The sequence below is a fragment of the Microcebus murinus genome, chromosome 4 (assembly GCF_040939455.1).
Source record: "Microcebus murinus isolate Inina chromosome 4, M.murinus_Inina_mat1.0, whole genome shotgun sequence".
Taxonomy (NCBI): Eukaryota; Metazoa; Chordata; class Mammalia; order Primates; family Cheirogaleidae; genus Microcebus; species Microcebus murinus.
Window position 1 is genome coordinate 59,898,045 of NC_134107.1, and position 12,143 is coordinate 59,910,187.

General features: G+C 35.5%; 1 protein-coding gene across 1 annotated transcript in view; it reads left to right on the forward strand.

Moving 5' to 3' along the window:
* PPME1 (protein phosphatase methylesterase 1) overlaps positions 1 to 12,143 on the forward strand; it is a 52,810-nt gene that overhangs the window by 29,586 nt on the left and 11,081 nt on the right. The window contains exons 4-9 of the mRNA XM_012744857.2: positions 620 to 677; positions 1,152 to 1,203; positions 3,426 to 3,580; positions 4,132 to 4,222; positions 5,258 to 5,323; positions 8,999 to 9,122. Of these exons, the coding sequence (XP_012600311.1) occupies positions 620 to 677; positions 1,152 to 1,203; positions 3,426 to 3,580; positions 4,132 to 4,222; positions 5,258 to 5,323; positions 8,999 to 9,122 (546 nt within the window). The remainder of the gene's footprint in view (positions 1 to 619; positions 678 to 1,151; positions 1,204 to 3,425; positions 3,581 to 4,131; positions 4,223 to 5,257; positions 5,324 to 8,998; positions 9,123 to 12,143) is intronic.

A 12,143-nucleotide genomic window follows, 5' to 3' on the forward strand; every position in this document is an offset into this window, starting at 1 on the left:
TTATTTGAAGATATTATGTATTTGTGAAGATACCTATTTCTCCACACCTGCACCAATATTTGATACACCTCTCAGAACCTCTTTGGTCACTTACAAAAATTATGCTAATATTTACCCAACCTACTTCTCAGAGAGATACTTTGACATTATCTGTGATAATTTGGTGGACATAACAAAGTGATACAGAAGCATGTTATTACTACCGAGATCTTATTGCCAGTCTTGTCTCTTGTTCTCTAGTCTATGGTTAGGCGATTGGGCATCAATTTTGGCTGTACATTAGAATCACCTAATTAGAATTATCTATAATATATAGAAAACCCTGCCAAAAAAGCAGAGTATCATCATTCTTTTATTTTGCTTAAATGTGGAAAATCTGGGGGATGACACACTTGAAGCTCTGATTCAAGTGGGGCAAAGGCAATATATATGTAACCTAAACATTTGTACCCCCATAATATGCTCAAATAAAAGAAAACTTAAAAAGTGGAAAGTCTTCTTTTGGTTTTCTGGGATTCCTTGTATTCTGATCGTAGTTCATTTAACAAAATTATCATTGGTAATTGGGCAAAATTTGCTATGCCAGGTGTATCTTACTACTTTTCCTTTTTCCTCCTAGGCAGCAATCATTAGTAGAGTTCAGTGTAGGATTGTGGCTTTGGATCTGCGAAGTCATGGTGAGTAAAATTCTTAGCCATTAACTCAATGACATAGTCACCAAATTTCTTTGAATAGTCCTAACTAAAATATTGCAGACTTCAGTGTAGCCATAAAATAACCCAATCTGTTCTATTTGGGTTTTTAGGGGAAAGTCTTAGCTTCTAGTCTTTATAAATGTGTGTGTATAAAGATTTTATATTTTTTATATTATATATATATATTTAACCTAAGAAAATGTCCTTTAAAATAACCAAATTCTTATGCAAGTAATGAATAAGAATGTGGATGAATCTTTGCCTAGGATATTATAATTATCCTCCTTAGGCTAACTATACATAATTATCTTTCATGTAGAAAATCCTTGCTAAACCCATCGTATAGAATTATAAAGTACTTATTTCATTGTCCAAAGGCGAGATTTTTAAAAGAAAATACTTGTTTTTATAATTCTTATCCTTCAGAATTTTATTTTTAAAATATTTTCTTTTTAGGTGAAACAAAAGTCAAGAATTCTGAAGACCTATCTGCAGAAACAATGGCAAAGTAAGTAACCAAATGTTGCTCATACATTGCTTGACTTTCATCACTATTATAAATAGTTCTACAACTTTATTACTCTCTTGGTGAGATTGTTGGATAGTAATTAACACAGAAAATTTTGTTTCTGTTCTCTCTCTACATTTGTTTTCTCCTTACTATTTAATCTTGAAAGAAACCTCCATTTTTCTTGGTATATCCAATGTGATGGTCATCATGCAAAGCACTTGAAAATTCTTCAAGGAATAGTTTAGTTTGTGTAAGCTTTTGAAAAGTTCTTTTCTGTCATTTAGATATTATACCCTTTTCATAGAGACGAGGAAACTGGTTCATATACTGTGTTTCCCCGAAAATATGACCTACCCATAAAAGAAGCCCTAGCAGGATTTCTAAGCATTTGCTCAATATAAGCCCTAGCCCAAAAATAAGACCTAGTGATGGGCTTGGCTACGCAGCGTATCTGCACAATCCATGCATTTTGTCGCAGAGGGGTAAAGAAGACGAGCAGCCCTTCTCCTCTGCCTCATGAGAGCTCTATTGCTTGACTTGAGAGATTGGGGCCAGTGGTTCTAAAGGAAATAGAGTCGCAAGAAATTCAGAATGGAATTTGGGGTTTAGAGAGTTATGATGATGTTCCAGAAGAAGACGACTTAACTATATTTGAATAAATGTAGATTGTTGTATTGTACTTAAAAAAAATAACACATCCCCTGAAAATAAGCCCTAGGGTGTGTCTTCTTGAGGAAAAATAAATATAAGACCTTGTCTTATTTTCGGGGAAACATGATATGTTGAATTACGATAAGAGATCACAGTCAATAGACCAAATTTATGATAATACAGCTATAGTGCTTGGAAGAGAGGAAGAGAGAGATAGAAATAACAATGGTATATAGTATGAATACTATTCTACTCAGTGAACAGATGCCTGTGAAACTATGAAAAGAAAGGCAAGAATCTATTCCCCTAAGTATTCCTCTGATGGCTTTGTAATATGAGAACAATGCATCCTGAAATAGTCAAGCATGTTAGTGAAACCCATAGAAAGATTTGTGAATGATTTTTAAGGATTTAAAGTGTTTGTTGACTTTTGACAGAAAAGTGAAGTACATTATTGAAATGGTCAGGCAGCCAGACAAATGGATGATGATAGCTTTGTTGACATTCTAGAAGATATTGAAGAATTAAGGACCTAAGGAAACATTGTCTAATAATAATGTATCAGTCTGGGTCCAGTCAGGGGAGAGAAACCACACAATAATTTGAATAGGAAAAGTTTAATATAAAGAATTATTCACTGTAACTGGGAATTTAAGTAATGAGGGATTGGCTAGTAAGAAGTAAAGAAAACTCTAGATAATATAGGAATAGCAGTTGTGAGGAGCAGCCACTATGCTCTGGGCTGAGATAGAGCACTCAGGGTTGAGATGTAGACCTTGTTGGAAAAAGGGCATGACCATGGCTTACTAAAAGTCAGAACTTGTTGGAAATCTGCCCTCTGGAAGTTGCCAGAAATCTGCCCACTAGGATGCAGAAGAAGCTATTTATGGGAAGGTATCTCACCAGAGGCACTCTGCTTAAAAACACTTGATAGGGGAGAGAGAGAGAGTGCTACAGAAGTCACCTGAGCTTCAAGAATTGGGTAGGAGTTAGACATTGGGGAAACTGTCTCTCCAACACCCTCTGAGCACTGTATTTACATTTATGTTCATCCTTCAAACATCTACACATGAGAAATTGTAAATAATAATTAACAATTATATAGCACTTTACTCTTTCAAAGTAGTTTCTCATTGACTTCTCACTTAATCCTGAAAGGAGCTGAAGAAAAAACCATTTTTATAGTGTTGTCAAAAAGCATCCCCCGGCGGATGGCTCACGCCTATAATCCTAGCACTCTGAGAGGCCAGGGCAGGCGGATTGCTTGAGGTCAGGAGTTCGAAAGCAGCCTGAGCAAGAGCAAGACCCCGTCTCTACTATAAATAGAAAGAAATTAATTGGCCAACTAATATATATAGAAAAAATTAGCCGGGCATGGTGGCGCATGCCTATAGGCCCAGCTACTCGGGAGGCTGAGGCAGGAGGATCACTTGAGCCCAGGAGTTTGAGGTTGCTGTGAGCTAGGCTGACACCACAGCATTCACTCTAGCCAGGGCAACAAAGCGAGACTCTGTCTCAAAAAAAAAAAAAAAAAACCATCCCCAGCTTTTTTTTTCTTCTCTTTGCAGAGACGTTGGCAATGTAGTTGAAGCCATGTATGGGGACCTCCCTCCTCCAATTATGCTGATTGGGCATAGCATGGGTGGTGCTATTGCAGTCCACACAGCTTCATCTAATCTGGTGCCAAGCCTCTTGGGTCTGTGCATGATTGATGTTGTAGAAGGTAAGTTTTCTTAGCACTGACCAAATCGGGATCATTGACTTACAAGAGATACCCGTAGTAGTAGATTATTCTCTTGTTTTAATTTATTGTCAGTTTCACTCATCTTGAAATATGTCTCTCTGTCCTTATATCTTTTTAAAATTTATAATCATTTTTCCACATCATCAGAAATTCTTTATTAACATCTTTTTATGGCTGTATAATATTTCAATCATATGTGTGTCCCATAATTCTATTTAATTATTTAAAAAGAAGCTACCATGTCTTTAATGACCCAGCCTTAGAAGTTACACTACTGCTTGTACAAGTCAGCCTCTTCAGGGTAAGGGCATTATACAGGGAGTGAATACCAGGAGGCAAAAATTATTGATCCCTTTTGGAAGCTGCCTATCACATTAGTCTTCTGAATTTTCTTAAACTGTATCTTTCTTTCCTCCTAAACATCACTAAATTCTCCTATCATTGAGGGCAGATGTATAGAGTTGACTCATTAATTGTAAATGCTCAGAATAAGTTAAATGCTATGGTTAAAAGGTTTATTTAATGTCTAGGTACAGCCATGGATGCACTTAATAGTATGCAGAATTTCTTACGTGGTCGTCCCAAAACCTTCAAGTCTCTGGAGAATGCTATTGAATGGAGGTAAGCTACAAATCTACATTGCCTTTATTTTAAATGTTAGATTATAGCTTTCTTTTTTTTTGTCAGCTCAAGCACTGAGTTCAAAGAAATAGAAGGCATCAAATCAAGAGTGTAGGATTACAAATACTGGTGGATTTGTAGATTCAGTTGGTCATCAAAATATGAGATAGTAGTTCTGATTGCTTCTGTTTATTATTAAAGTAAGAAACAATATCTAAGGAGGGGTTTTTAAAATTTTGCATAATTCTTTTAAATTAAAAAAATGAGACTTAAAGAAATGGGTTCTGGTGGCTTGCTTCAGGCAATGTTTCCAGTTTCCCTGGGACTGGAAGTCATTTTTCTTTGCTCTTAGATGTACTTAGCTAGATAAATGTGAGAAGACTAATCTATTAATGCTAAGCTCTACAGCATGGCATGTAAGGCCCTGTAGGAGCTAGCCCTTGCCTACCAATTATATTCTGTCACACTGCCAACTTGCTCTCTCCCCTGCTTCTTCATGTGCTCAGTCCTCTAAAATCATCATCCTCCTCACTTTCACAGCACAGTGTAATTGTTCACAATGCTCCCTCTACCTAGAATGCTCTGACCAACCTCTTATTTTCTGGTTAACTTCTTATCTTCAGTTCTCAATTTAGGCAGGACCTTTGGGAAGCTTTCTCATATCCTCATTCAGGATAAAGAGCTTCCTTTGAACCTTCCCTTTTATATTAACATGACTTGTTTGCATCTCTTTCTCCATACTGAATTATGTGCTTCTTGGATATAAGCCTGGTGCACATGGTGTCCTCTTGGTAAATATTTGCAGAACTGAAATGGCTATAATATCTTTACTTATTAATAATTTTATAATACTACCTAGCATAGACTATAACAGTCAGGTGAGGAGTAGTGCTAATCTCTATAATAAGCAATATTGGTGACTGCTACTTTTTATTTGGTCCCACATAATCTATAGAATTATTCATTTGATTCTAGTAATGTGATAAAATAGATGCTAAATAACCACCTCTCTCTTTTCTCATTTTTCTTTCCTAGTGTGAAGAGTGGTCAGATTCGAAATCTGGAGTCCGCCCGTGTCTCAATGGTTGGCCAAGTCAAACAGTAGGTCTTATTTTTCCGCCTTGGGCTCATTAGAGGCTGAAACGTGGTGAGGGAATTAAAGATTGCATTGATCTATCATCCTGGTAAATGCCTTCATTATTTTGGATGATTTTATAAGTGGATTCAGGCCAGCCATGTATAGATTTTTTTTCTTTCTTTCCTTTCTTTTTTTTTTTTTTTAAAGAAATCCCAAAGCTAGTTAATATCTTCTATATAGTATTGGATTGCCTTAGGAAAACTCTAGGTGTTAAAAATTATATTAAGAAGAATCCTAGTGAATAAACATTAAAAATGTTTCCAGTTTAGTGCTGGCAGGTATGGTTTCATTCTGGTAACAGTCTCCTTCTAAGCCAAACCTAATTGTGAGGAAAATATTAATATAATAATAAAGCTCTGACATAGCCTGAGTGAAAGACAGATTCTAAGAATAAGCTAAGGTTATTTGGCCCAGTTGATCTTTCTTGATAGAGTTACATGAGTCCTGGGTATTGCTGTATAGTCACAAAATAAACCAGGCAAACTGAGAAAATTTTGCCCAACAGAACAGACAGCAGTGCAAGAATTAGATGAAAATGATAATGTCATTATTTAATGCTTACTATTTGCTGGGCACTGTGCAAGATATTTTATATACACTATCTCATTTTTAAAACCTAGTATTATAGAAAAATTTCACACATATAAAAGAATAATACAATGAATCCCAATGTACCCATTGTCCATTTTCAATAATTATTAACTCATGGCCTGTCTTGTTCATTTAATCTGTGCCCCCGTGTACCTCCATTAGGCACAAACTGTCTTGAAGTAAATTCCAAACAAATATAATTTCCTCTGTAGAATTTTAGTATGCTCTAAAAGATAAGGACTCTTCTTTCTTTTTCTTCTTCTTCTTCTTTTTTTTTTTTTTGAGACAGAGTCTCACTCTGTTGCCTGGGCTAGAGTGTTGTGGCATCAGCCTAGCTCACAGCAATCTCAAACTCCTGGGCTCAGGCGATCCTGCTGCTTCAGCCTCCCGAGTAGCTGGGACTACAGCATGGACCATCATGCCCAGCTAATTTTTACATATATATATATATATATATATATATATATATATGTATATATATATATATATTTTTTTTTTTTTTAAGTTGTCTAGTTAATTTCTTTCCATTTTTTTAGTAGAGACAGGGTCTCACTCTTGTTCAGGCTTATATCAAACTGAGCTCAAATGATCCTCCTGCCTTGGCCTCCCAAAGTGTTAGGATTACAGACGTGAGCCACCATGCCTAGCCTGATGAGAACTCTTTAAAAATAATCATAATGACATTATCACACCTAAAAAAATTAACTTTCTTAATATCAAATATCTAATCAATATTCACATTTCTGATTATCTCAAATAATTTTTATAGCTAAAATCAGAATCAAAATAAGGTAGGTAAATAGCATTTAGTTGATATATCTCTTAAATATCTTTCAATCTGTAGGTTCTACTTCTGTCTCTTTTTGTTTCTTTGTTTTCTTGCAGTTAATTTTTTAAGGAAACCTGGTTGTTTGCTCCATAGAATTTCCTGCAATCTGAATTTGTTGATTGCATTCTTAAGTTATAATTTAACATATTTCTTTCTCTCCTGTATTATCTGTAAATTGTTAGATCCAGAGGCTTGATCAGAGTCAGGCTTGCTTGTTTGTTGTTCTTTTGGTTTTGTGTTTGTTTGCAAGAATACCTTATAGGTGATATTGTGTATTGCCATCAGGAAGCACATAATGTCTGGTTGTCTTTTTTTTTTTAATGTCAGTAGCCATTGATGTTTATTACCTGGATTCATTAATTCATTTGCACTATCTCATTTAATCCCTTCAATAGCTCTTCAAGGTAAGTTTTGTTTTATAGGTGAGGAAATGGAAGTTCAGAGAGGTAAATGGGTTTCCTAGGATCATGCAGCTAGTGGATGACAGAGCTAAGATTCAAACTCCTGTGTATTTGACTTTGAGGCCAATATTACGGGTTTATGCATAGAAGGGCAATTTCAGTAGTAATATTAGTTAGAGAAAATGCAGAAGCTCTGAATAAGCCAATGATGCTCACTTTTTAATGCCTAAATATTTTGAGATTTGACTTGTCTAATCAGTAGTAAAACATTTTGTTAAAGAAGTTATATGTAAAAAAAAAAAAGAAGTTATATGTCATATATATAGGTAGTTAAGTAATTTTGAAATTTTATTTCAAGTATTTTTTTCTCTTAGTAAGTAAACCTGCGTGTATGAGAGTGTGCATGTGTGTTAATTGTCACATACATAGCTGGAACTTTTCTGCCCTTTTTGATATAGGTGAAATTGCCTTGAACCTCCTATCCCCAGGCTTTAGAAATTCAAAGCATGTATTTCTTTTGTTACACAATTTTTTATCACATCTATACTATATACTAGATGTGAAACTTGGCAACTCAAGTGTCATATAAAATCCCCACTTAACAAAGTATTTGTGAACATACCCTTTAGTGAAGGTTTGGTAGAGAAGACAGAGAAGAAGTTATCATTCTTAAAAATCTATCACTGACCCTTCAGTTTATCCCTCTCTCTTTTTATCTTGCTAGTTCTCACTCCTTTTCTTCCTTTTCTCTATCTTTCTCAAGGGCAAAATAACAAATTCTTCTCTACCATGCAAAGCAAACCTTGGCACTTGCTGCTACCCAGGCACTTGGAATTTTTATTCAGAGCTTGTCATTGTATTTTTTTCCATCAAGTTCTCTCTAAAAGGAATTATGTTACCATCTGTTAATATAGTAATAATTTTTCTACCAAATTACATTAAAAAGATACTTTTTAAAAAACATTTTTAAAAAAACAGTCTCACTCTGTTGCCCAGGCTAGAGTGCACTGGTATAATGATAGCTCACTGCAACCTTGAACTCCTGGGCTCAAGCAATCTCCTCAGCTCATCCCCCTGAAAAGCTAGAACTACAGGCATGCACCACCAAAATTGGCTAATTTTTAAAAATTTTTTGTAGAGACAGGGTCTCACTATGTTACCCAGGCTGGTCTTGAACTCCTAGCCTCAAGCGATCCTCCCACCTCAGCCTCCCAAACTGCTAGAATTACAGGCATGACCATTTTTCAGAGAAAAAAACTTCAGTAATAATTGGTTGGATAAGATGATCTGATCTGCAAGGTTCAGCTGGCCATGATTGCTATTAATATAATTGCCAGTTTTTATCAGCTCATTAAAAAGTGGGCCTTTTACCATTCTATCTGAGTCTTATTCTGCTGTAAGGAGGGTACTGTAGAAAAGCACCATGCTTTGGAATTATTTGGGCCTGGATTTGCATCCCAGCCTTATCTACTCATAAGATAGATAATTCTGGACAATTTTCTTAACTCTTCAGGACTGCTTTGGAGGATTGTTATGATTATATAAGACAATGCTAGTAAAAATGCCTCAAGAAATGGTTGCTTCCTTTCTGTGGGTCAGTATTGGTATAAGAATTAGAAACCAGCCTTTATTGCCTAGTCATACATGTGGCCGTGACTTTCGACAGCCCTAAAAATGCACATTTCCATCCTCCTTCTCCCAGGAGCATTAAACTTTAGCTAACATTTTTTATTATAAGAGGCCATAAGTATGAGCACATCTGAGATAATTTGTGTATATAAGAGAGGTATGTGATAGCACTTTTTAAAAAAATCTAGGTGTGAAGGAGTTACAAGTCCAGAAGGCTCAAAATCTATAGTGGAAGGAATCATAGAGGAAGAAGAAGAAGATGAAGAAGGAAGTGAATCTATAAGCAAGAGGAAAAAGGAAGATGACATGGAGGTAGGTAAAGGCCTGCATTCTTGGAAAGATGGGGTAGAGAATGGATTCAAAGTGTTTATGGATGGGGAAGGGGAGATAACATTGTTCCTTTTGTCCACCATTAGGTATTTTAGGGGTCAAATACACTGTCATAAAAGATACTTAAGTTAACTATAAAATATAAAGCACTGTTGACCAATTGGAACATAAAACTTATAGTATATACCTTACTTTCAAACAGACTGCTCTCTCACCTGGACTTCTCTTCTTGTGATTTCTGTCATGAAAAAAAAGTCCCATTTCCTACCAGTCTACTCTAACCATCCAAGACTTACCCATTTATCAGTTTGTCTCCTTGGGGAAGCTTTCTGACATCAGTTTATATCAGTCTCCTTCCAATACAGCAATGAAAGTCTATATGGCACAATTCAGTACTTTCTTTTTTGAAGTTGTATGTCTTAAGTCATAAAACTGATTTTCATAAGCCACATTCAAAGATCCTATGGTCTCCTGCTGATCATTCTTAGAATGCAGACTCATGTCCCCTAATTGTGTACGAATTGTATCCCAAACAAAAAATTTATTTTTTAAGGGAAGAAACTGATGTTCTGCATGAATTTCCCTCAGCATTTAGCTCATTGTTGTATAAATAGTAAATGTTTTATGAGTACTTATGGGCAGTTGATTTGAAGATAGTAGCGGAAAGGGGTGCTTTTTTCTTGGAAATATTTAGTAGTTGTGATCAGCAGATTTTCTCTAATGGCTTATATACATTTTACTAATGGCAGATAATGAACTTATAACCACATACTCCTTTGCATTTGGAGATGCTACTGTTAGCAAGAATGAGAGTACATTTTTTAACAGTATTTTTAATTTAATTAGGATCTCTTGCCATTTGTAAGATCAGTGATCAGAATAATAATTTGTACCTCTTTCAAATTTACAAAGATATAAATAATGCATGATCTATTTGGTCATCCCAACATCCTGTCAGGTAAAGGGAGATTTTTTTCTCCCGTATTACAGTGTAATATCTGAGGCTCAGAAGTTAAGAGACACACCCAAGGTAATGAAGCAGATACTTAATAAATTTGAGACTCTTAATGCAATTACTTTTTACCTTTTATGTGCTAGAACTATCCTGAGTGATTCACTTTGATAATTCTCATTTTAGCTGCATTGTGGATATCACCATTTTACAAGTTAGGTACAGATAACTTCCCCATGGTCAGACATAAAAGAGCTAAAATATACCCAAATCCTCTGACTTTTATTAATAATTTCAACTCATTTTTTCTTTGTAGTTTTTTTAATAAGCCCAATTATAATGGTTTTATAAACTCCAGCAATTTTGTGAGAAGGCAGACTGAGGTGCATCAAGCAATGAGTATCCATGAGCAGTCACTTTCCATTCCTCCCCAAAACCTCCCAACCCTAGGCAACCACTAATCTACTTTCTGTCTCTATAGATTTGCCTAATCTGGACGTTAAATATAAATGGAATTATACGCTATGTGGTCTTTTATGGCTGGCTTCTTTTACCTTAGCATAAAGTTTTCAAGGTTCATCCATGATATAGCATTTCTTTTTGTGGTTGAATAATGTTCCATTGGATGGATATACCATATATTTAATTCATTCGTTGATGAACATTTGGATTGTTTTCACTTGTCTATTATGAATAATACTGCTATAAATGTTCATGTGTGCTTTTTGTGTGAGCATAGGTTTTTATTTCTCTTGGGTATACACCAAGGAGTGGAATTGCTAGAACATAAAGTAACTATGTTTAATCTTTTGAAGAACTGTCAGACTGTTTTGGCTGTACTATTTTATATTCCCACTAGCAGGTATAAGGGTTCCAATTTTTCTACATCCTTGTCAGTACTTGTTAGTTTCTCTTTTTGATTATAGCCATCCTAGTATGTAAGAAGCGATAATCTGATTATGGTTTTGATTTGCATTTCTATAATTACTTTTAATGTTGAGCATCTTTTCCTATGCTTATTGTTCATTTGTATATCTTCTTTGGAGGAATGTCTATTCAGATCCTGTGCCAGTTTTTTTAGTTGGGTTTCTTATCTTTATTGTTGAGTAGTAAGAGTTATTTATATATTCTAGGCTGAGCGCAGTGGCTCACACCTGTAATCCTAGCACTCTAGGAGGTTGAGATGGGCGGATTGTTTGAGCTCTGGAGTTCAAGACCAGCTTGAGCAAGAGTAAAACCCCATCTCTACTAAAAATAGAAAGAAATTAATTGGCCAACTAAAAATATATAGAAAAAAAAATTAGCCTACAGTTGCAGCTACTCGGGAGGCTGAGGCAGAAGGATCGCTTAAGCCCAGGAGTTTGAGGTTGCTGTGAGTTAGGCTGATGCCACGGCACTCTAGCCCGGGCAACACAGTGAGACTCTGTCTCAAAAAAAAAAAAAAAGAGTTATTTATATATTCTAGATACAATTTCTTGATTTGCAAATATTTTCTCCCATTCCATGGGTTATTGTCTTTTTAGTTCCTTGATGGCATTCTTGGAAGTGCAGAAGTTGTAATTTTGAAGAAATTCAATTTATCTATTTTTCTTTTTGTCCCTTGTACTTTTGTTATCATATCTAAAAAGGCTAGCAGTCCCACTCCTGGGCATCTACCCAAAGGAAAAAAAGATATTCTATATAATAAAGACATCTGTACTCAAATGTTTATAGCAGCACAATTCACAATTGCAAAGATATAGAAACAACCCAAGTGCCCATCAATACATGAGTGGATTAATAAAATGTGATATATATATACCATGGAGTACTACTCAACAACAAAAAAACAATGGTGAACTAGCACCTCTTGTATTATCCTGGATAGAGCTGGAGCACATTCTCCTAAGTGAAGTATCACAAGAATGGAAAAGGAAGCACCACATATACTCACCATCTAATTGGTACTAATTGATCAACTCTTATATGCACATTCATCTGGTGTCGGGCGTGTGGGGGGGTATATTTACACCTAATGGGTGCAGTGTGCACTGGGGAATGGGCACACTTGT